This window comes from Phycodurus eques, chromosome 14 (genome assembly GCF_024500275.1).
Source record: "Phycodurus eques isolate BA_2022a chromosome 14, UOR_Pequ_1.1, whole genome shotgun sequence".
Classification (NCBI taxonomy): Eukaryota; Metazoa; Chordata; class Actinopteri; order Syngnathiformes; family Syngnathidae; genus Phycodurus; species Phycodurus eques.
Genome location: NC_084538.1, coordinates 10,369,517 through 10,395,482, shown reverse-complemented (window position 1 = coordinate 10,395,482; position 25,966 = coordinate 10,369,517). Strand labels below are relative to the sequence as shown.

At 39.6% G+C, this 25,966-nt stretch overlaps 1 protein-coding gene across 2 annotated transcripts in view; it reads right to left on the bottom strand.

Annotated features, from left to right (window-relative positions):
* asap2a (ArfGAP with SH3 domain, ankyrin repeat and PH domain 2a) overlaps positions 1 to 25,966 on the bottom strand; it is a 61,904-nt gene that overhangs the window by 8,079 nt on the left and 27,859 nt on the right. For both annotated transcript variants that reach the window (XM_061695635.1, XM_061695636.1), the window contains exons 3-22: positions 23,007 to 23,152; positions 20,347 to 20,421; positions 12,050 to 12,099; positions 10,383 to 10,512; positions 9,623 to 9,708; positions 9,425 to 9,500; positions 9,256 to 9,342; positions 8,449 to 8,552; positions 7,474 to 7,543; positions 7,228 to 7,315; positions 6,549 to 6,597; positions 6,129 to 6,295; positions 4,554 to 4,687; positions 4,148 to 4,242; positions 3,870 to 4,059; positions 2,665 to 2,750; positions 2,266 to 2,381; positions 833 to 900; positions 642 to 749; positions 301 to 505 (exon numbers count right to left, since the gene is read on the bottom strand). In XM_061695635.1, coding sequence (XP_061551619.1) covers positions 301 to 505; positions 642 to 749; positions 833 to 900; positions 2,266 to 2,381; positions 2,665 to 2,750; positions 3,870 to 4,059; positions 4,148 to 4,242; positions 4,554 to 4,687; positions 6,129 to 6,295; positions 6,549 to 6,597; positions 7,228 to 7,315; positions 7,474 to 7,543; positions 8,449 to 8,552; positions 9,256 to 9,342; positions 9,425 to 9,500; positions 9,623 to 9,708; positions 10,383 to 10,512; positions 12,050 to 12,099; positions 20,347 to 20,421; positions 23,007 to 23,152 — 2,130 coding nt within the window. The remainder of the gene's footprint in view (positions 1 to 300; positions 506 to 641; positions 750 to 832; positions 901 to 2,265; positions 2,382 to 2,664; positions 2,751 to 3,869; positions 4,060 to 4,147; positions 4,243 to 4,553; positions 4,688 to 6,128; positions 6,296 to 6,548; positions 6,598 to 7,227; positions 7,316 to 7,473; positions 7,544 to 8,448; positions 8,553 to 9,255; positions 9,343 to 9,424; positions 9,501 to 9,622; positions 9,709 to 10,382; positions 10,513 to 12,049; positions 12,100 to 20,346; positions 20,422 to 23,006; positions 23,153 to 25,966) is intronic.

The following is a 25,966-nucleotide window of genomic DNA, read 5'->3' as shown; positions in this document are numbered from 1 at the left end:
CACAGTGCGGTTGGCCAGTGGAGCTATGCGCACGCTTTTTAACGGCACATACACAATAACAGAGACTTTCCTTTAAGAAATTAAATTGGCTAGCTACAGAAATTATATAGTGTCCCAATGCAGACATGATGTAACATCCACACAGGCCAAAAGCATTACAGTGGACCCCTTTATCGCAGGGGAAAGTGCACTGGCGACTGTGGCTTTCCTTTCCCACGTGGGGGCATTACACTAACTAAGTGTGTCGTAAAAACATTAAAAAAGATTTTAGAAAACCCGATATAGCGGTGAACGTTGTACCCAGGTTTCTAGGGGGTAAGGGTGGCGCAGAGGTGGTGGCGGGCAGACCGGGCTGAGGTGGGTTGTTGTTGACGATGGTGCCGTAGGTCTCGTTGTTGACCAAATTTGGCAGATAGGAACGCTGCTTGTCGCGGCCATGCATGTGGGAGTTGGTGCTCGGTGTGTAACAGCTGACTGGACGCTCTTCTCTGCGGTGGGGGCTGGGCTGTAAGCGCACGGAGGAAGATGGAGGTCTTAACTCAGTGTGCCATGCTGTAGGCATGTATGCTTTGTGTCATACTGAAAGGTGAAAGTCCTCCAGCAGACCAAATCAACCTTTTGTAAACTAGAAATACTGTCACCTTCTCATCGAGATCCTCATCACTCTCATCCAAGTCTTCATGCTGCAGGCACCATTCATACTCCACATGGACGTGTGCGTTGAATTTCCCTGCCAACGCTTGGTTCAACTAAACGCACAGACGCAAAAAAGAGCTTAGATGTTTTCCAGAAGTCACCTGTGAATGACTGCAGTCAAAAGCTGTGAGCTAACCAGCTCCTCGCACTGGAAGTGTTTGAGCCTGCGAGCGATGTCCAGCGGTGTCTCCCCAGCCTCGTTAGCTGAAAGTGGAGACCAGAGAAACGCAGAGTCAATAATGGAGCAAACACTCGACGCGCTTTCTTCCTCTCATGGACACAAGACATGTTTCCCACACTGAGTTCTCTCCCTCTCTGTCGACATTATCAGTGTGTTTTGTTGATGACAGGCCACAGCAGAGGAAGATTAGTGCTGTGAGAAAGAGTCGCCATGGAGCCGAGCCTCTGGGGAACTAAAGGTCACAGATGTGCGTTTGTGTGAGAGAAAATCAGCGTGTATAACCGTGATGTCCATATACAGGCTTCTCATTTAAGGAGATTACCGTATTTCTGCTTCAATAAATTGTGTTGTGGATTCATGCTTGTTTTAATATAAGGGCTTCTGAAATGAATGGTATTGCATAGGGCATTCATAGGACAATTGTATTATTATTATAAACATAATTATGTATACAAAATTAACAACATTGTTTTTCATTATGTAATGTATTACAACATGTTTTAATTTCATACAAAATAAATCAATTTAGTTAAATTGTTAAAAGTTCATAAATAAAAAAAGTGAAAAACTAAAAAAAAAAAATAATTTCAATAACAAGGATGTCTACACGGCGAGTAGTTAGCACATCTGCCTCACAGTTCTGAGGACCAGGGTTCAAATCTCGGCCCCGCCTGTGTGGAGTTTGCATGTTCTCCCCGTGCCTGCATGGGTTCTCTCTGGGCATTCCGGGTTCCTCCCACATCCCAAAAACATGCATGGTAGGTTGATTTCCCATAGGTGTGAATGTGCGCGCCAATGGTTGTTTGTTTATAGGTGCCTTGCGATTGGCTGGCGACCAGTTCGGGGTGTACCCTGCCTCTCGCCCGAAGATAGCTGGGATAAGCTCCAGCACGCCCGCGACCCTTGTGAGGATAAAGCGGTACAGACAATGGATGGATGGATGGATGTATACACTGTTCATCCTTCTCACATAAGCTGTCTGGTGCATAAGGCTAGGTTGAACATTTCAACTTCATAAGTCCATTATTTGTTCAACTCAAGAACACTGAATGATAGATGCAGATAAGAACAATGCACACATGCAAATATACCACATAACCAATGTTAGTAAAATAGGCTCACCAGACACTTCATTGGGTACAATTACATAAGATCCAACACAAGCTGTATCAGAAACTGCACTGCATCATATTGAGAGTTTTTTTAAATTTGATTTATTTTTTTATTTTATATTTTAACCCTTACAAGGTAACTACAAGAAACCGCTCTCAGTATGATGCTGTGCAGTTCTACATTACTGTACTTCTCCAACCAGCATCATTGTTAAATGATACCTTGTCAATAAATAAGTGTCAATAAAAACAGAGAAAAGAAGGACTTCTGCTCACCAATGTCTATGGATGCTTTCCCCCTCAGCAATAGCTTCAGACACTCACTGTTGTCGGTCAGACAGCAGTAGTGCAGCGCTGTGCTGCCTTTGGCTGTCTGCTTATCCAAATTTAAACTGCAAACAAACAAAGAAAAAGATGAATAAAAACAGCTATTTTCCGGAAGTACTACCTTTTGCACGCATAATGAACGTCATACTGAGAAGATCTTTTAATTTAAATGACATGGGAATTCCATTGCAAAGAGACATCTGTCCTCCAGCTCATGTCAACATTGGATAGGCGACGCCTTTTGAAATGTCACATAGATAAATGGACTGTCATAACATATTGCCGTTTAATAGGCTCGCCAAATGAGCAGTCTAACTGATTTTCTAACTGGTGTGTTTTTTTGTTCACCTGTTCTGCGTGAGGAAGTCGACGATGTGAAGAGACGTTCTGTCCACCATCCTGACAGCCAGATGAAGAGCGGTCTCTCCTTGCTCCTAAGAGACAAAATAGATTTGGATTAAAGCCATTAGACCTTTCAGAGTGGACAAAGCAACAAAAAAGTGTCACAAAAATTAGCAGTCAAATCTTTTTGGTGAAGTTTCAAAGTCACTCATAAAGGATGAAGGAAGGCAACAACGTTCCGTAGGCTAAAGGTACAGTGTTCCCTTGCTGTATGGTGGTGCACCTACGGCGCCCCAGCTTCATTGCAATTTTTTTGGGGGGATGGGGGAGGGGACATCCGCTACTTGTACATGGCAGAAATCTGCGGTTCATAGCGCTTGTTTTTTTATGGGTTTTTACAGTATACTTACTTACTAAAATGCCCTCACAAGTGTGAAAGGAGTGTAACACTCCAATGCACTTTTCAGCCATTTATTGAATGCCAGAAGAACAGTGAAACATAAACACAAAGAATACACTCACGCAGGAGCTCCTGCCACAGCTCACGCCCAGCACTCACATGCGGACTCACGGAACGTCACACGCCACCATACCAAACCATACTGTAGCTAACACAAATACAATACATAGAGTATTTTCTATACATTTTATGCTTGCATTTTTTCCAATATGCTTCAATGTTTTGAGCAGTTGTCTGAAGGTTTATAATTACCGTAACGACAACATTTTGCCTTATATGTTAGACAAAATTCAATGGACAATGGACAATCGTTAGAAAAAATTACCAGGTGTTGTTGAACAATTTGGAATTTAAATATACAAGGCTTAAATTCTGTTTTTCAGTTTTACAGTGAACTTAAACTGGGAGTGACAGGTTAAAGAAAACACGCTTTACCTCCTATTTAGAGAACTGTGCAAGCGAGCGAATGAGAACAAGCGCTAAGGGATACATTAAAACGTGTGTTTTTATAAGATTAAGGGTGTGAATAAGTTTAATCGCACAAAGTGTGTGGGAGTGATAAAACTAAATAAAAAAGTATTTTAGTATGGCCTCTCTATATTGTGGATTTTGACCTATTGTCGGTGGGTTTGAAACATATTCCCCGCAATAAATGGGGCTTTTCTCCATTATCTTTGTGAAAGCATAATTTTTGACACAGTTTGACCTATACTTAATGTTGTGGCCAGTAAGTGTAAATGGGGGTACTGACATGTCCGTTTGCTAGCGGTATAGGTTCCATCAGGTCTACTCCCTCAGCGTAGACCTGAATGAGGGAGACGATGTCTCGGGCCTTGACGGCATCACACAGCGTGTGGAGCTGCGAAGCAGAGTCGGGACATTTCTTCCTGGCGAAGCGCTTCTCTGTGTACTTGGCGATGATGAAGTCTTTCCTCGCCTGCCTGATGGAAGGTGCCGAGTGTCCGCACATCAGCGGTGACAGTTGTGCGTGTAATGCTGGCGGCGACGAGTGGGGAGGAGAGCACTTACATGTCACTGGCGGGGTTGGGTTTGACTGCATTTTCAGCACTTAAACCTGCCTCCATAATTTCATTGAAGCCTGCATTCCCCACATTCTTGGCCAGCTGTGGAACGCACATGCAGAGCGGTTAGGCACCACATTGAGCAGTATAGCATTGATTCAACACTTAAATGACGAAGGCAATAGACACCCTAAACAATACCCTGCTTTCAACCACAAGGAGTCATATAATCTGGAACACAGCCACAGGCAGTGATTCTAAATCAAACAAATTGTAAAACCCCAACAGAATGCAAGCTATTCAATGTATGACGACCTTTACTCCTGCAATGATATTCCGGAATTACAGTATGTACTGTATGTGAAAGACACAGGAGAAACACAGGGAGATGAGCGATACCAACAGTATCCTACCAAGAGCTCGGAGGTGCTGAGTACATCCAGAGTAAGCGACTGGATCCTGGAGTAGTGGACTCCCAGCTCCCTGTGGATGCCGGAACATTCGATACATGTGAGAATGCCCAAGTTGGTGGACAGCCACGTTGGGTCTGGAAAAAGAACAAGAAAATTGGACATTGGACTGCAGATATTGATTTTATTAACTCAAATAGTGTCTATCCCTCCTAATAGACACCATATCCCAAGAAATTAAACAGGTCATTCAAAAAGACTCCTCCATTTTACCATCATCAACTATAGTTATCTCATATCATAGACCATTTTTCAAACACCAGCATTAAAGATTAAGCTGCTGAGTCCATTTGAACACTACTGCAAACCAAAACAGCAGCAGCTACTAAGGCAAGTCAACGGTCTCTCCGATTGGAGACTTACCAAAAATTGTAAACGAGTTACATGTGCAATATTAAAGACGATCTTATGTTAATGTGGACAACAAGCGTTCCATAAGCCTTTGACATGTGATCGCTCGGCAATGTTGTGTGCATCCATGATTCCGTTCCAGGGAGCTACACTACTTATTAGCCCTTTTACTAAAGATAGATTGTATTATACTGGTAATATTGTTTAATAGAGCGGCGGGTAAACGTTAGATTTTTTTTAAATAGACAGATAGGCCGGGTCGATCATAGATTAGTTAAAAATAAAAATAGTAAAAAATGTGTATGTGAAATACTTTATTTTAATAATGTAATAATAAGTCTATTTTTATTGTATTATTTAGAATTAATTTAACTGTAACTAAATTTTTATTATATTTACTGAAACATTTTTTATTGTATTTATGTTTTAATCTGATGTATAGTACATTTTATTTCGCTAATATTTTATATTATCATTCAGATTAAATCAACCCATTATTTATTGAGATAAATGAATAAAAATGAATGCAACAAATACAGGACTCAGCCCAGACTAAAGATTGGACCACACCGTATGTGGTCATACTTTCCCCACCCCTGGTTTAATATTGTTTTCAAAAGAATGTCCTCCATGTACAAATATAGGCCTCCCACCGGTCACAATTTACGGAAATATAAGCCTCTTTCACTCTGCATTCCCAGTAAATTAGCACGACAGAGGCGTAATAGTGGTACATATTCACCTTTCCGTTTCAAACAGTGGGGAAGTCAGTGCTGCAACAACAACTGCTTTAGACACAAATGGGCAAGGACAGTGCGTCTCGAGTGTTAAACCTCCAACTCTGGTCCCGGCTGGCGGCTTTCTTTCACATCTGACACTATGTATAGTAGAAACTCACACACTTTCTGATGTAATGTCCTTGGAAAAAGCAATTTTTGCAACCAACTGTGATATGTCCTTGTAGAAGTTTAACAGCTGCCTGAGGGCTTTTTACGCTCATGGAAAAAGTAAAACTGTGCCTGCTTCGAACAAATCTTTCATAAAGTGGCTTTACGCGACTGCTGAAGGACACTTGGTCAATTTTACTGGGGGGCTTTTAATAGAAATCTTTTTAAAATCATCGGCCATATTATATGCTGTCAATCATTTCCCATTGTCACCACTTACTGGGCGCTCCACAATCGCAGCACATGTCGTTCCCCGTCATTCTCTTCACCTCGGCCAGGATGGCCTTGGTCAGTTCCTGCACTATGTTGTTCTCGCCGACATGCTGGTCGCCTTTAAAAGCCTGGTTCAACGCCTCCTCCTTGCTGTTCTGGAGCACTGAGATCCAGCTGCAAGGGAGGAGGAGGAGAGCAAACACACATGGGAAGTGATGATGAGGAGGAGAAAGTAGGTGAGAATGAACTAAGGGAGAACTGAAAGTGGGGTAAATACTCTCTGGGTAGAAGGATAAAAGTAAGGCAAAGTGTCAGACTGTGTTCGAGAACAGGTATGTGAATTGGAAATTTTCTTAAAGGGGTAAACAGGATGAATTTGGGAAGAACGGTTAAGACAATTAAGGAAAAAGATCGAATGAGCTCTTACATTTGACAGTCCTGGTCGTCTTCGGCCTGAAAGTGATAGGTTCTGTCGTCTAAAAGGCAAGAGAATTAAATAAAGCAGAGAATTCTTTATTGTGTTGCATTGGCAATATTTTAAAATAGAAATCTAAATTGTTAAAACCCTGGCTAATGTCCTCTTTCTTACAGCATCATCAACGATCAATTTATGTTATATATAGGATTGGTTCTATTTTTAATTTTTTTCAAATCTTAATATATTTTCTGTGAATGAGTATTATGGCCACACTGAAAAGAAAAACCTTTTTAATATTAAAGATAGTTTAAAACAAGATAATCTACTCTGGTAACATTACAACTTAAGTCTGTTTATTTTTTTAAAATGAGAATTAAATCACTTATCTTACTATCTAACTAACTTTATCTGGATCTGAGTTGGGTTCTACCTTGGGTCTATGCCCTACCCCTCTACCAAGTGTAATGGAATTTTATTTTATTGTTTTTAAATAATCCTCCTAATAAACAGTAAAGCAGCGATGAGAAGATAATGTCTTTGCTGGAGGTAAAAATAAAAGCACACTATCCTGCTTTCTACCCAGCTGTGACCTTCAACTTCCTTTGAGCACAGCCGGGGTTAAGGGCAGGAAGGAAAATGTGGGTTGGCGACAGCAGGGAAGAAAAACTAAAAAGGAGCTTGGGCTTACGGGATATGAGGTCAAAGCTCTTCTTCTCATCAGGATTGTGTTTCACCTGACAGGTGAGCAGATTGAGTTTGGCTGGCGGTCTGTTCGCCTGCACGACGGACAACAGAGGACAATGTGGAGCTGATAATATCATATAATTGGAGGTAATGTAGACCAAAATAAGTCAGTTTCAATTGACAACAAACTCCATCAGAACTGAGTCATAATCAATGAATCGTGTTTGGTTTGGTAGTGCTGGTTGCTTACGGTGCCGTGCGGGATGGTGAGGTATCCGTTCTTCGCAGTGCATTTCCTCTTCTGCCATACTTTTCTCAACCTGCACCACACGTTTAGCAGCAAAGGCATGTGGAGACAATGAGAAAACATGTTACATGGGAGATTTACTATGACCATCTTTGCAAAATGGTGTTCCACATGTATGACACGGATAGTTCTATAGCCTTCCACTGCAATCTACGACCACATAATGTTACATTAATACCGCTCTAAAAGTGTCAATAAAAATTGGGTATTATTATCAATTGCTGGTTGTGAATTTCCCTTCTATTTATCTATCTACTGTGGATATAAAAAGTCTACATACCTTTGTTCAATTACCAGGTATTTGTGATATTAAAAAACGAGACCAAGACAAATAAGCTTTCTTCTCATCTATCCATCAATTTATTTATTGTTTTTTTTCAGTCACCACTTGATGATGACTGTCTTCACCGTGCAAATGATCATGGTTTGTGCTCTAAGATGTGACTACACAAATGTCATGAAAAGCCTACTAGAACACCTGAACTTGATTTGGGCTTAATCAGAGGCACTTTAAATGGTGGCAGGTGTATGACTCTCACTTAACGTAAGTGAATGCCATTGGTGAATTCTGAACACCTTATAAAAGTCTTCAACTTATAAAAGGGTGTTCACACATTACCTCGGTTGTTTATTTGTACTTCTCATTTCAAAACATTGAAATTATTTTAACTGTTGTTGAGTTGTACAGCTTATAGGTCACTAAATGGCGGGAAAAGCTTTGAAATAATTTATTTTACTCTCATTTATTTAAATATAGTTTCACAAAAACCTGTCATTTGAAGAGGGCTGTGTAGTCGTTTTATATAATCACTGTAGCCCACCTATATTTAGATTGTGCAGCCATCATATGTACTGAGTTAAGCACTTAACTAGCAAAAAGAAATGTTTTTTTTTTATTTTTGTTTGAAAAAAACCCACCCATCACTTCTTTTGTAAAGGTAGCCGCTGCGCTCAGTTCCGTGCTCTTTGTTGCCTTGCGGCTGATGTAAGCTGTAGGTGGTGCTCTGCCGCACCTGCGATTCCTGGGAAAACGCACACACAAAGGTAATACTGTAGCAGGAGCTTTCATGCAACAGTCATGATGTCACACAAGTGCCAAATCAAAAATGAAGCAGAGAGTACTGTCTGTAAACAACTTCTCAAGGCCAGTGATGCCAACAATACAATTTTATTGATATTGTTTCTTATCAGCAGACATGCACACAGCCAACAGGAATGCAACTGCAGTGTTTATTAAAAAAATAAATAAATAAAAATAAAGCAACGAAACTGGGCTCAGGCACACAAAAATGTGATTGTGCAAAAAGCAAAACTACTACCATAATAACAAAATAACAAATTGGAAACAACTACAAAAATGCGTTTTTACATCTACTTACTCTTCTAGACTTGTTTCACAAATTGTGGAAGCAGTAGGAGAGAGGAGAAACTTCCGATGAGATCAAGATGTAATCTGTTGCATATTTAATTGTTTATTATACATAAGGATTAACCCAATGACGACTTGTGTACGTGCACAATGGAACCTCAAAAGTGGACCACCTACAACCTATTGGCTACAGGTTGACCGTGGAATTGATTATTTCATATATTTCCCAAGTGAAATGTTGAACATCTGAACAAATCAGAGGTAAACCAGTATTGTGGAATGTTTTAAAAAGATGTTTTCATACAGTTTTCTGAACAGCAAAATGTACATTGTATGTGTGCGTGTTTCTGTGTTACCTCCTTCTGCTCCACTTGTAACGCTGTCTTAAGAACATCCCGTAACTGAGTCAGCTGCTTTCGCTCCTCATCCTGTGCCTGCTTTATCTGGTAATGACACAGACGAAATGTAGGAAAGAGCAAAGAATGGAGGTTCATGGGCTGGAAAGAAAAAGAAAGCAATCCTCACTGTGTGCAGATCTGTGGCCAGTTTTTCAATGGAAGGCTTCAGGTTGTCCACCGCTTTCAGACCATCCTGAAAAAAACTGATCAAGACGATTCAGGTTTTACCTACACCAAGGAAATCATTTTTTTTAAACTACTGAACATTTTCCCGTGAAAATGTGTGAAAGGTATTGCATGATTCTGAAAGGCGTGGATGTCTTACTTGCACTGTGCATGGAAGTACTTGATGAGGTTCTGCAGCAGGTCCACTCCCTTCTTGATTTTGATCTCATTGACTTTGAGTAGATACTGTGAAAATTGTCAAGACGGACCCGCTTAGACAAAGGTTCAGCCAGAGGGAACATTTTGCTCCCCAATACATTTTGACCTCCCCTTTTCATCGTGTTCACTTGAAATGTTGTCTTTTAAGTTCATGAAAGTGAAGCTTAAATCAAAACGGCACAGACTATAGAATCGTAAAACATGTTAAGTGTGCGTCTGTATTCCAAAGACAACACGCTCTGGCTTGAAACATTTGTCAAAAAATGACATTTGCAAGCTTTCTGGTGAAAATATTTTTCCAAACAGCTATTACTTGTTTATGCCTCTTTCTTCGTCATTTATTGTTATCGGTACATGGCGGAAGCTCTAAAGTTAGACTGACCTGAAGTGGTACAATTCATAATTACACCAAAATATGCCACAAAAGTTTTACAAAGGAGTTTGAATCACAATGCATCTGATCTTCGAAATATTAAATTTGGCAGATTTATCTTATCCTTAACCTATAGCATTGCTAGTATAGTTAATGAAGGTTTTGATGATGACAACATTACTTCTACAGTATTTTCATTATTTTCTATCGGAAGAATTGTTTCAAATCCAAACAAATTTAAGGTTGAGCGTCCCTGAATGGATCGCGCTCAACCTTCAAAGTAGCAGGAATCAAGTGGAATTTGACAACCAATGAGCAATAATCTAACCTCACACATCTGCAACTGAAATAATCTCCTCTCCTTCTCCATCTCCTCGGCAATTTCCGCCCCGCTAATCTCCGTCCTGATCATGCCGTGTTGCCTCGCATGCTCCTTCTTCTCCTTTTCTATCTTGGTGCTGCCAAGGAAAAGCATTGCAGGGGTGAACTTGAGGCACCTCAAATCCACCAGTGAACACAAATAGCAAACAGTGGTCTTTGTGAAAAATCATTCCATTTATATTGTTAGAAAAGTACTTTATTGGGTTTCAACGCAAACAAACAAGTGCGGGTACATATTTTGACGAAGCATCTTGCCAATTTCTGGAAGTCATTTTACACAAAGACTAACACTGGTGCATACTCCTGCAGGCAATGAGAGGAACATATTGTACCACACAATAGAGAGGTGGCTCCATTCCATGCAACATGTGGTACTCTTTTGCAAATATGGCAAAAAGGATGCACGTTTTTGATTACAAATCTCAGAAATATGGTAACTTGTCAGATCGGTGCTCATGTAGAGAAGGTATGAACTGACTAGTTTTCAGATTCCGTCTGTACGTTAGCTCAACATGAAGATATAAGGAGGCCATTGGTAGAACATGAGCTACTAAAAAAAAATAAAAAAATACTGTATCACTTAAAATGAGTGTGTAGCAGTATTCCCTTTTAAGCAGCATGTTGAGGTCTCGTTTCTTTCTTCACAGAGTGGAGCATGTGCATGAGTCTGCAGTAACCTTGGTCTGTGTGAAAAAGTGATCACACAGAACTTTGTTGCAGGGATTTTTTTTTTCATTTGACTTTTTGTTGAGCTCTAATTGTTTGAGTTAATCGATTAATCGTTTCAGCCTTAAATGAAATGCAGGGACAATTGTGTATACGTAATAATCTGATGAGGAGCTTCAGTTTTATGATGAACTTGCCATTTCTTTGGGGTGAATATGCCCAATTGTGTCAGCTCATGCATCCTCAGCTATGACCATGTTTTACAAAGTCATCATGTGTGTCGCTAATTGAGAGACACGTTTGCCATGCTGTTTGGCCACCAGGCAATACAACGGTTGTTCAACTGATGAAGGAGCCTGAGAATCCATTCATTTCCATTGCTGTCAGTTCAGGAAGCATTAACATTTATATCAATTGAAAATTATGTGTAGGTGAATACTTTTTGTGTTGTAGTGCAACTGCCCAGATTTCAGATAGGAAACACAAAATTAATCTCAATCCCTGAACAAACCGTATTAAAAGTGACATGATGCTCCAAATTGGGAATTCAAATGCACCAGGTCACGAGTGCTTTTGCTGGATTTATCCCTTCAGGCACACAACTGGACCCTGCTGATGATGTACTAATGCCATGCAGCACCAGGCTGAATGCTTGATGTTGGCACTAATTAAAAGGGTTTGGAGAGAGGATGTATTACCCTTTCAGTAAAGAATGTCCTTTGCAGCTTGTAAGATATATATAAAAAGCTATAAACACGGGGGGGAGGGGGGAATTATATTCATAACCACAAGGGTGCAGGCTTCTTAGTGAGGAGGTGTCATGGCGACAGAGGTTATTTACAATATTGTGGAAGTGAGAGAAGATCACAAGGGATGTTGGAGGAGTGGGGAAGTAGTTAGTCAAAACAACAAAGGCACATTTAAAATTGGCAAAAACAGTCATCTTACACTTTAGTTTCGTAGTCCTTCCAGGATTTGTCAAAAGGTTTTTTCAGATCCTGTGTGGACAAGAGAAAAAAGGTAGAACAGGACATTTATGGTACACTTAAAACTACATCCAGAGAAGAATGTCGATGTGAATGGAATGGACATTTGACAGACTATGTGGAACTTTATCAACTAACCAATCATATACATATATATATATGTATATATATATATAAAAATATATATATATATATATATATTTTTTTTTTTTTTTTTTTTTTTAAGGGACCGTTTGGAATAAAGTTGAGTTTCTATTGCAAAATGCATTAGCAAATTTGCCCTTCATGGGAATAATAAAGCTTTACAGTAATTCTGAAAAAACAAAAACATACATGATCATCCAAGCCCTGCTGCATACTCAGACAACAAATAAATGAAGAAAAACCCCAAATCAAGAATTTTGGTAGAATTTTTTAGCAGACAAAAAGAGCAAGTACTGTATGACCACTTGCTGAGTTTCCCAGGGAAAAGAAAAAAGGAAAGAACAAAAGAAAGAAAGAAGAAAGAAAGAAAGAGACAAAAGAAAGAAAGAAAGAATAGCTAAAGACAAAGCAAGAAGCAACCATGGCTATAAAGCGAGACAACTGCCGGAATGCAAGTCTTTACTAAGCGGAATGCAACACGCTGAGAGCTTTCTTTACTGACTAATGAGCAAAGTCACTGTGTATGTCACGATGAGAATCAACAGAACTGAATCACCTTCCTCATAGATGCAGCCCACAGTTGTCTCAGCAGGGCACCGGGAGGCCAGGCGGCTCCATGTGATTGTTTGGAGGACTTTTAATTCCCCAGGTCATGCCTACGACAGGCAACACTGATTTCTCATTGTCAAGGGTGAGCTTTAACCAGCCGCTCGAACAAAACTTTAGATTAAACGGCAAGTCTCAGCGCCCTTTGCGCAATGGTCATTGCACCGGACTATTGGAATATTAGTCATTCGAACTGCTCTAAGTGCTAGAGGACTCTGCAACTTTTTGCACAATTGTTTTTTGTCAATGTCTTTATGTCTCCAAAGTGTTCTGTAAATTGACTGTCTGTTGTACTAGAGCGGCTCCAACTACCGGAGACAAATTCCTTGTGTGTTTTGGACATACTTGGCAAATAAAGATGATTCTGATTCTGATTCTGATTACTGCTGATGTGGTGCTAATTAAACACAGACTAGGTTCAACACAAGTGGACAGTAGTGAGTGTCAAGCAAAGGCTCATAACTTGGAAAAACTCCCTTACTTCACACACAAATTGGGGAACTCCTAAGTCAAGGTACCACTGTACTGTAAACAGTTCAGTTTGTAATATATGTAGCAAAATCATGAGACTACCAAAGGGTTTTATCCATATAAAACTGAATTTTGGAATACTTTTTTTCCTGTGAAAGAATATGAAGTGAGCAAACATTGGATTAGAGGCAACTGCATTACAGCTTGAGGCTGTAATGCAGTTGTTTGAGATCCACGGAGGATGGTGATCCCTCTATTGACGGAGGAGTGGCATGCTCCACTTCTCAACCGCCAGAATCAGGTTTGGTCCACTGAACCAAATCCAAGAGCACTCTGCCACTCACCCAACAGTTCAAGGGTAGAAGACATCAGAGTGAGGAGTAAATCAAAGAAAAGCTGATTCAAAATCTATTTTAGAAGCCACAGGAAGCTGCTAACACAAACTGGAAGAGTGTAGATGGAAGGAAATGTCAGAGCCTAAGAGACGAGAAAAATAGTAATTGCTAAAAATAATACTTGCGGGCATGGCCAAGCTGGGAATGGCAGAATAGGCCAAGACACAGGGCACCACACTCCCTCAGGGAGAAGCAGCTTTTAGCACCCTTGTTCCTATTCTGGATGGGAGTCAGGAGAGAAGCTGGAACATCGTGTCATGCCCTTAAAAATTGCATCCATTTGCAAATGTACCACCAATATTGGCTCCTCTCACACTTCTCTCAGCCACTTTCCCACTTCCGTGCTGAATGTGCAGCAAGGTCAGCAGCAGTGAAGACCAGGTTTTCTACTAAGGCAAGAGCGAATCTAAATACAGGTACAAATTACTCAAAATAGATCAAACAAGAGCACAGTGCAGCTGTCCTCCAAGACCACACATGCACTAGACTTGCACAACTATTAAGTTTATTTAAAAAAAGAAAATACTGGATCTTCAAAATGTGTAGTGGTACATTCACTTATATTTGGTGCAGGCAGCGTGGGTTCCCACTCAGTGACACTGTGAATGTGACGGTGAATGGTTGTACCTCTCTATAGGTGCCCTGCGACTGACTAGGAACCAGTACAGTCTAGTCTGCCTTTCACCCGAAGTCAGCTGAGATAGGCTCCAGCACCCTGCAACCCTGAACAGGTTAAGCGGCAGTGAAGATTCACATTTCTGTCCTACATGCAGCAGGCATGGGATCAATTCCTGCTGAATACCCCGGTCACAAGCACCCTGCGATCATCGGGCGACAAGTCAAGGATGGTGTCTGTCACCCAAAGTCAGCTGTCATAGTCCAGCCCCTGCAAAGATCCTGAACGAACTGAATGGTTTCTCCCACAGATTTTTTTAGCTATGATAGTAACGGCAATAAAACTGGACCTATCTATCAGCAAAGGGCGTTACGACATACACAATACTTGTCGGAAAGCGACAACTGCTTTCAATACAACAGCGTTTTCTGCTATTTCATTTCACACAGGCAGTATGAAAGGTACTTCTATTCAGTTGTACCGTAATTTCTCATGTATAATATGTATTTTTTCCTTAAAAAATTGTCAAAGGTAAATAGTGCGGATTATACATTGGTATAGGGGAAAATGGAAAACAACTTTCACATTTTATAAATATATGCCGCCATCTAGAGGTTATAAAAAAGCTGTACACTTTCATTCCAATATCCCATCACGCCCTAGCGGTTATGAGGAATGTGTACACTTTCATTCCAATATGCCACCGCCACCAACAGGTTATGAAAAAGGTGTAGCCTACACTTTCATTCCAATATGACATGGGTACGTATGACTGCACAGTGGTGCTTATAAGTTTACACACCCTGGCAGAATTTGTGAAATATTTATTTGTTTATTTTATTTATTTTTTTTTAATTTTATTTATTTATTTTTATTTTTTTTTAAATACGACTGATGGCTGAACAACAACCATCATTAATTTCTTTATGGTTATGTTTTGTTGAATGATAATACATTTCTGAAATGCTTGACAGTTTAATTTGAATCCCAATTAAATAAAATTAAATGCGTTTCGTCTGGCCATTCATGTTTTCTTTAAAGAATTTTACCCATCTTACAAATTCTGCCTGGAAAATCAAACATATGAGCACAACTGTGTGTTTTCTCATTTACGAAATAAAAGTAGGGCTGTGAATTTCCAAATAAGAGCAAGTAATTTAAAAGTATTACGTGTTCAAATAAAGCACTTAACTTCAGAATAATTCTTTGAAAAAACTAACAAAATACAGATAATACAGATAATAATAATGTTTTGATCATATGGGTAAAAGCTAAATTATGCATTGTAAAAATGCATTATACATAGGTAGAAGGATTTTCCAGAATTATTATACCTGGGTGCGCAATATACACAAGAAATTACGGTAGTTGTTTTTTACAGCAACAAACAATTAACCTTGTTCAAGAAAAGTACTAAGCTAATCTTAAAGGATGTCAATGAATAATGGTAACCATCCAGCCAGTGGCTGTTGCTATGGTTTAGCTATTTAATCTATGACTACAATACATCTTTATTATATACATTTTAAACTACCAAAACTGTGGGCTATGCTGTTTGCAGATTGTATGAACAGGGATCTGTTTTTATCTAAAATATCAAGCAGTAAGCAGGAGTGGGTGGTTCACGAGCCACTGAACCACAATGGAACGAGGCTCAGTTGGACTCTTGTGGCTCCATTGAGAACCACTAATCCCCTCTCATCTAGCGTCTTACTTGTGAAAACACAGATGATTCTACAGTGCCCATCCAACCACGGAATGTTGCCGAGAGGGTCAGCTGCAGGCATTACATCATGTTGGTGTCCACTATGAAAATCCCCCGTTAGCACAACTGACTTTTAGACTCAGCACTTTCCATTTTCAACTGCCTGGGAGTGAATTATGCCTGTTTATCTTTAAGAGGGACACCACAGAGTCCTACAGGAACCCATCCATGGTCATTTTACAGGAGGTGGACTCAGACTAACCCAAACAAAGTACAGATTGTCTTGGGTGGTGAAATGAGAAGAGATGAAGTCAAGTACTTTTTTTTTTTTTGCTGAGTAAAAAGCTTGAAAGATTGCTAGGTTAGTCAGCAAGCTATTATTATTATTGTTATTATTACTGAAGACTGTACTGTAGTGGGGGAGTATTGACATGTTTGTGGAAAACATTAACCACAAGGAAATTAACACTGCATCCCAGAAAACAGGGAAGTCCAAAGTTTCCTGGTTTAGACTAGGAAATGTGTGTTGGAGTTCATATTTGCACTTTACTGTAACGCACAGAGATGTAGAAATCTGATGGCAAACAACATTTGCATCCCAAAGACGTACAATAAAATATTATATAAACTGTATTAAAATACAATTAATATAATCTGTATTAAAAGGTTACCATTAAAAAAGGTTCTTCATTGAAATTGGTGTGTGGCTACCCTTCTCACAAAAGGTTAAGGATATTCGGCTTTTAGGTGAAACTTCAAGATGAACATAAAATGCACGATAACCTTTACAGGTCAACTTCATATGACCTTCTCTAAACTCTTTAATGCATGTACACCTGTTCAATTTTCTGTACGTTTTGCAAAACTATGCTTTTCTCCAACAAGGAGCTGAATGGTAAAATTCACAACAGGTGTTTTTAATATATTTCCAAGGACATCTGTTTCTATGCCTTTCTGTGACTCTTGCAGTCTCTCTGTATCACTGTTGCAACGTGCTGACACCAAGCTCTGTGGCTACTTCCTTCTAAAAACATCCTGTCTGAAGACTTGCAATGGCGAGGTATTCTTGATCTAATTTCAACACCATGATGAAAAGGACACTAAATACCAATTCTAATTGAATAAGGAAATGTATTGTTCACGTCACAGTTCAAACACCTGTTGTGAATTTTGCCATTCAGCTCCTTGTTTGTCTGAGAAAATGAGGTTGTGCAAAAAGTACTGACTCATTGAAAATTTGAACATGTGCATTCAAACGTTTAGAGAAGGTCAAATTAAGTTCAACTGTAAAAGGTCATAGTGGTATATTTTAAGTTAATGGGAAAATCTAATCCGAAAGAAATATTTTTGTGAGTAGTGAATGTCGCTTTATCCTCTGATTAAGTTAATCAATTATTGTTGTTGTTTTTTTTTTTATCATTAAATCAAGGCTGGGAAGGAAAAAACAAATATTGAAATGAAGGCAAATTAAATTAATCTGTTCCTGTCCCCCAAAACACCCCTACTACTTTTTTTGTAAGAATATTTGCACTCAACAGTATTGTACTGCCTAAAACTAGACAGTTTTAACATTTGCTCTCCACATAACCTGCAAACACGGAAAATGCAATCACAAAACACAACTATACCTAATATATTGTCCTTCCTTGTTCTTCTGTGGGGTCAAATGGCAGTTGGCAAATCATCTTTATGGCATAATACCGACACCAGCTAATATTGTCCTTCCATTGCTAGGAAACCAATGTGAATTGACGGTGGTTGGATGTTGTGCTGCCGCCATCTAGCAGTGCGGGGCAGAAGGGCATGCTTATCTCAAATTTTGCTCATATCTCAAGACACAAAAATGGTGAAGTGATGGCTCACATCTCGAAAAACTCCAATGTCAAGATACCGCTATCTCACGATACCACTGTATTTGCAATTTCCCTGAGGTCTGAAATGCAGGTTTACTGTTGAGCACTAATGAGTATAAAAGCTTCTAGGTTTCTAAATTGTGCAGCATTTCCCCACAGATGACTGCACTTTTTATCCACATTGAAAACATCCGTGAGTGAGATTCTTTGCACGCAGTTCTTGACTTTTTTTTCCCTTTTCAAGGACTTCATAATGTGCAGGTCGAGTTGTTACTTTGTATTTTCTCCTGTCTAGCCTCAGCAGCTTGCCAAGCGAGTCTGGACATGATCCTGTTTCCCCATCTGCTGACAGGTCGGTCTCGTGGGAAAGCCATGCAGTGCGACAATAAAGAAGAAGGAAGAAGACGATGGGGGTGAGAAGAGGGGTGGGAATACTGCTAAATATTGCCTTGAGCAACAGGTTGGAGAGGACTGTTTTATTCCCATTACACTAGTAGTGACATTTATGTACTGTATGTGAGCGCACAAGAAGTTCAACAGCTCATTAACCCCATTGCATTACTCTAATGAGAATCATCCAAGGGCCTAACAAACTGTAAGTGGACAAGCATTACGAAGGAGCGGAAGAGACAGCGTGTGGAACTTTGTAAAAGGGGGAGAGGTAGGTGCAGAGTTTAAAGAACAATGACAGGAAGCCATGTCAGACGCTTGGAGAAAATATTGATGCTAAGGCACAAGAGAAGAAGGAGAGACAAACAGTTCCGAGATAGAGCGATAGACCATGTGGCTCACGGTCATGGCGACAAGGTTCTATAGCAACCAGCTTCATTAGAGCTGACTTTATCTCATCATATTGCCACTGTAGCCAAAGACGAGGAGTAAAAGGTCAAGGAAAAAGTAAGTGTTTGTGTGGTGAATGGTAAGCTTACAAAACAACAGACGAGTAAAAAATAGGGTAAGTACAGATGTTCCCTACTCACACAGAGCTGCAAAAAAATAAATAATAATAAAATGATTTAAAGGTTGTATACTACACCAGTAGTTGGTAATGCCACTGTATAAAGAAGCACACCTTATTGTTCTTTTTTAAAAAGTCTATTACTGTTTATCGAGTTTGAATTTACATACTGTATGCAAGTAATCAGACTTTGTACTTAAGAGTAAAGATCATCATAAGCTGCCTTTACAACTTCCCCATTTAACCAAAAACAAATGAGATTTTTCATTGAACTTCATATTCATTGTATTAAGTATATGTTATGATAAATTAACTGAAAGCAGACACTGTACATGCAAAACATCAAAATATGTAAGCTTGACGATGACGGGGTGGACAATTTAAGCTAATGTTATCATTTCATGCCTACATGCCTACATGGTGGACCTTCACTTCATGACATTTCATTTAGCAAGCTGACTGTGTATTGTTCAACAAATCTATTTTTAAGAAAAGGTTTTTAACATCAATTGATATTGCACTATAACAGAGTAGACATTAAGCTTGACAATATCCAACAACACAGTGTGATGAAAAGTGTAAATATTCACTCTGCCACTAGCCAGAATTTCATCCTCCATTGATCTAAATGCTAGTCAGAATGTCACTGAAAACATCAGAGCGTTTCTTGAAGGGGCAGCTGCGCCATAATGACAGGGTAGACAGCAATTTCAGGGGCACGTCCATAATGCTCAATACGATCATGAAAACAGAATATACATGATCGAGGGGACTGATCAAATAACTTGTGAAGAGTAAAACCAAATTAAAAAAAACATTTTGATTCATTATCAAACATATTTTTGGAGACATCATTATAGGAAGTCTGAAAATGTTTGGCCCCTTATAATAAGACCTCAGAGTTCTATTATGCTGCCATAATTAAATGATGACTGAACGATTCTGATGAAGACACGTCCTCCAATTTCACAGATGCCTGTTTTCAAATGATTGCAAATAAACTGCACATCAAAGCATGTTTTCAAAGGTTTGCGTTTTCGGGATCCAAGGCAGAGTTGTGGAAATAGATGGCAATGTATTATTGCCAGTTAAAATAGTGTTTGTGGAAACGGCCCTTTCATCTTAGTCAATCGACTGTGTGAAGAATGCACACTATGACAGAAGGGTCACGAGTTAAATTCCCCAAAACAACAACAAATCCTTCATCAGCACTACTTTTTTCATGGCTGAAATGCCTTCGAGCAAACCAACTAACATCCTCCAAAGCACCTTGACTGCAAGAAAGCTGACCAATTAAGTATTTACATTTATGACAGTCAAAGCTCATGGTGTCTATGATTGAACAAATTTTGATGCAACTGCACCCTGCTTATAATCACATGGATGATTTTTTTTGTCAATTGAGTTGCGATGGCGATTCAGCAAAACCTTTGCCGCTTGTCATCCACCCCATTCACAAACGTTTGCTTGTAAAGTGACACCAACAACACAGTGCAGTTTTGATGACTTACCCCTTTGACTCCTTTCAGGTCTCCTTTCAGCAGACTGTCCAGAGGAAAGGTGATGATGTTGTTCATGTTCTGGAACTGGACAAGAGAGAGAGAGAGACAATAGCTCCTGAGGTCAAATGCTTTGAGTGTTTTGTCACCAAAATATTAAAAAGACCTCTCAGTACATTTCAGTGGTTTTACACAACTGCAAATTAAAATAATCATAGGCATTATTATCTTCGTAAAGCCAACATTTCAATGCAGCTCTTGTAGATTGTGACTCAGACATTGAATTCCTGTACATAACTGAATGAAGTGGATTGTACTAACACCTTTCAAAGAGCCTGTAAAAAAACAATTAAAGCAAGACTTTCCCGGTGTTGCTGATCGGTATTGGTGGTGAAGTCAACTTAGAAACCTTTCAAACCTTTGATGGAAGGATCAGAAGCGGAATGAGGTGGGATGCTATCTACACTAATATAATAATGTATAAAGGTATTCTAAGATGCCAGGAAAGGGATGTGGCTTTTGAGCAAAAGTATTTTATACATCCAACCCGATGCAGGCCTTGATGTCATCAGTCATCTAATTATCTGATTGGGGCATGCCGTGCCTCTGTGTGAAAGTGCACACAGGTATGCATCATTGCAGTTTGCAGTATGCAGTAGGACCTGTGACAAAGGCAAAGGCCAATAAATTCTCAAATTATTATTTTTTTGTGTGCATAGTTTTCACACTTAAAGTTTTAGATAATCAAACAAATGTAACTGTCAACAAATAACCCAAGTAAACATGAAATAGTTTTATGTAGTCGTTTTATTTATTAAGGAAACATTTAAAGCTACTTGGCCCTGTGTGAAAAGGGAATTGGTCTCCTACCCTTGTTAAATCATGAATTACCTGTGGCTGATCACATTTTGAGTTGATGTTCACTGATCACACCCAAGCCTGATTACCTCTAGACCTGTCCAGTGAAGAAATTACTTAAATACAACCTGCCTGACAAAAGGAAGTTGGCCAAGAGATCTCAGCAAGCTGTAACAAATTGCAAAGATCCAAAGAAATTCAAGAACAGATGAGAAATAAATTGACATCTATCAGCCTGGAAAGGGTTACAAAGCCAGCAGCTTTAGGACTCCAACAAACCACAGTGAAAGCCATTATCCACAAATGGTGAAAACATGCAACAGTAGTGAACCTTCCCGGAAGTGGCTGGCCTAAAAAAAATAACCTAAGAGCACAGTGAAAACTCATCCAGGAGGTCAAAGAGGAACACAGGACAACATCTAAAAAACTGCGGGCCGCAGTTAAGGTCAGTGATCATGAATCAACAATAAGGAAGAGAATGGGCAAAAAGTGGCATCCATGGCAGAGTCAACTGCTGACCAAAAAGAACATAAATGCTTTTTTTTTTTTTTTTTTACAGAAAATTCTATGGCCTGATGAGACCTTTATGGTGTGCGTCTGATTACATCTGGTGTAAATGTATCACAGCATTTCAGAAAAAGATAATCATACCAACAGTCAAACATGGTGGCGATAGTGTGATGGTCTGGGGTCGCTTGACTTTTTCAGGACCTGGATGACTTGCTGTGATTGATGGGACCATGAATTCTGCTTTACCAGAAAATCCTGAAGGAGAATGTTCGGCCACCTGTTCGTGACCTCAAGTTGAAGCATACTTGGCATCTTCAGCAGGACAACAATCCAAAACACACTGGCAAGACAACTTCTGAATGGCCTAGTCGAAGTCCGAACTTGAATCTGATTGAAATGCTGTGGCCTGACCTTAAAGGTCATTCATGCTCAAAAACCCTCCAGTATTGCTGGATTAAAACGATACTACAAGTAAGAGTGGGTCAAAGTATCTCCAAAGACACATTGCTAATTATAGAAAACGCTTGATTTCAGTTGTTGCTACTGATAGTGGTCCAACCAGTTGTTATGTTTAGGGGGCATTTTTTCACACAGGGCCAGGTAGATTTGAATATTTTTTTGTTTTTTTGCTTAAAAAATAATACTACCATTTAAAAAAAAAAAAAAAAAAAAAAAAAAAAACCTGCATTTTATTTTTTGTTTACGTTGGTTATCTTTGCCTGATTTTTTAATTTGTTTGATGATCATAAAGTGGGGAAACTATGCAAAGAAATATGAATTTGAGAAGCGGGCAAATACATTTTCACGGCACTGTAAAATTGTTTCTTAGGCAAAACAATTTTAAAAACATTGATACATTTTCAGAAATTACGTTTCACATGTTAAAAGTTTCTGTCAAAGGTTGGCTTCGATTGCAAACTTTTACAAAGCATTCACCTCCACAGGCTGGATCAACGGCATCTCACATTACCTTAATATAAGGTATCATTGTTACAAGATCACTTCCTCTCTGTGTGAGGATAAAGGAGTCAAATGAGTCTATAATAGTGTTGGACTGGACACACAAGCTGCTTTTAGAGGAGTAGGATCAGACTAAATTACATCAAACTGAAATGAGACGTCTCAGCGGCTCAATGGCAGCCTCCGTGGAAAACCGGAGCTTCCTGGGCAACCCCCCACACGCGCACAAGCACACACACACGCACAGGGGATTGAGACAATTAGGGACAAGATGGAAATCCTCTCCCCAGTGGCTTTTAACACCCACTGTACCACTTGTCCTCCTCCTCACTGTATACACTCACCAGGTTTTTAAAGAGGGCAGTGAGCTCCTTGGTGAAGACAGAAAACTTGAGGAACGCTGACCCCAAATCAGGATCATCTCTGTACACACAATTTTCTCCAAACTTCTCCAACGCCTGTGTGTACTGCTCCTCATTCTCAACGTGAGCTAGAAAAAAAACACACATACACGTCCAGGTCAGCTTTATCAAGTTGTGGATTTTATAGGACACATTTTCCTTCTATTGAGCCAAAGCACATATTTTATCTTAGAAAAAAATCTCACGGCACACCACCAAACAAAAATGTCACAACATGTATATACAGTGTAACCTCAATTTAACAGACCCGGAATCAACAGACTTCGAATTTAACGGACAAAAAAAAATATATAGTGTCCAGTTGGAACTCAAAACGCCCCTTTGTAGCTGACAAAGTCTGTTACTTCCAGAATTGGCCCTTGTTGTTTACTGGTACAATCAAGAGGCAGAGACTGGTACCCGTATTTCCGGGCTGTGCCGCTGTTGTCACTGATATGAAGACTAGATCCGGCTAACAGACATGAGTACGCGACGGCCATATTGGCATGGGCGACGTTCCCATCAAAGGCAATGTATGGACATTGGCTTCGTGTCACCGTAGGCATGCAGCTCAAAAGGGGCATATCGTATCTATTCATATCTGTGGCTGTTGTTTAGTCAAGCGTTCGTCTAGCTCACCTGTCGAACATTCTATACTGATTTTGGTACAGTAAGCACATAGTTGTTTTTTGTCAACCCCTTCTCTGTGGCATCCAATAGTAATTGAGGTGAAAAAAGGAAGCACGCTAACATCGCGGCTCAAAAAGCAACACTCTCTCCCCCACTTTCTCCTTCCAGTTACACGCCATTATCACCCCCCGCCCCCCAAGGACTAGCAAGGAAAGTATGGATAATCTTTAAAACTCTTAAAACGCTTTTTTATATTTATGTACAACAATTTCTTGTTTTTTACTGTACTGGGTGATTTTAGGCCACGAAAAAGCGTTCAATTTAGCGGACAATCAGTTTTAACGGACGGCCCCTAGCCCCTATTAGTCTTTTTAATCAAGGTTCCACTGTAAAATGAAATAATGATCAAGTCAACTTAATTCACTTTTGTATTGACTTGGTGTGAAATCGAGGCTTGTTTAGTTTAACACAAAGCTGATATATTTGCAGGAAATTAAAAAACAACACACACTGATATCTTTAATAATGCCTTTTTGGGGACCATTTTTGTGTGATACTGCCAAAATAAAACCTGTCCAAAAAAAATGCTTTCAAATTACAATAAAACAGAATAACTTCATTATTTTCAACATAGCTTTTCAACCTTTTTTTCCATCTGCTACTCAAGAGAACCACTTCTCCAATTGGCTGACAAGTTTCAGTTAGAAATATCCTCCAATAGCTCGTACAGACCGAAATGCGAAATCCAAAGGGATCTCCAAGTGGAGGTGTTAAAATGATTGTGACATTGCAAAAGGTGTCTCTTGCCCTAAAATCTCAACTTAAATAGCCCAAATAGAGAACATTTTTGTGAGAAGAGCAGTGTGAGCAGGAGAATAGGTCATGTACTTGTGTAATCAATTCTTTTTTTGTCACTTGTTATGGATTTTAGAGGCATTTGAAGTACTCATTCCATGTTTTGTTTTTTTTAGAAAATTCCACAAAGATGGTGGCCACTAGCCACGTTGCTATTAATACTGCATGTCAAGCTGGAACTACAAGCACATTGTGATGGAAGCTCTTTTATTGGAACTGTAATCATTTTTATTGGGACTTTACCATACCACATTGATTGCGAGATACAATTTATTGATTAAGTTATTGTCTTGAGGGTACTTTTTTCAGTGTTGGACCTTATGGTATATTGTATTTGTTCTTATTGTACATTCTTCATATGGTACAGTTTCAATGTTGCAACTAGGGATGGCACAATACTCTTATTCGTTGATAGTTAAATATGTACAGTACAAAGGAAAGTAAGTTTTGTTGTTTTGTGGCTGAAAATTAAAAAAGCAAGAGCATAAATCACTTGTACAACAAAACGATAAAGAGGCACAAAATAGTGACGAGAATATTTAATTCTGTCTAAAGAGCTCCTTATCCACACACCTTCTTGGAAGCGAGAGTAACAGCTAATTTAATCAGGACAGCAGTAGAGCTCAGGAAGGGGCTCACGGTGCTGTTGCTATGACAACCATCACTGAGAAATATGACATCCGTGCATGCGTGCGTACATGTGTGTCCATGCGTGCTGGGCACTGGTAGCTATGCCCTTCAAGGTGAGCACTAAAACACACCTGGAGCGACAGCCATGACTCACAATCTCTCTCTTGCGCTCTCTCAAACACACACACGCACACACACACACATAGTAGATCAAACGCAGTCAGACACCGTGTTTAGCCATGTGTCAGCTTTATAGATGGTGCTGGATAACATCACGTCTGCGGCTCGGCAGATATGCATGGTCTTATTAGCGGAACGTCTCTGAGTCACTAAGTGCAAAACACATGAGACAAATCTAATTTAAGAAAGTCAAGCCACAGCAAGGCTTTCAACAAACATTTTAGCCTGCAGCCTACAAAGCACCTGTTTTTCACTCCCTTTTGGTTTTTCACCAATGGTGACTAAATTTGGGGCACAAGGGAGCAGTGACCCAACAAATCCATTTGGCATTGTTTTTATTCAAAGGGGACCTATTATGTAAAATTGTATTTTGAATTGCTTGTGTAAAAAGTTGGGTTTCTGGATTGCCAGCCCACCCACTATGTGTGAAATTAAATGTAAAAATAAATATTTCTTATTTGCCCATTTTGGAAAATAAGTCTGAGGGTGGTAACTGGGTCTGCCTCACAGTTCTGAGGTTTGGGGTTCAAATCTCAGCTCCTTCCTTAGTAGAGTTTGCACGTTCTCCCTGTGCTTGTATGGGTTTTCGCCGGGTACTCCGGCTTCCT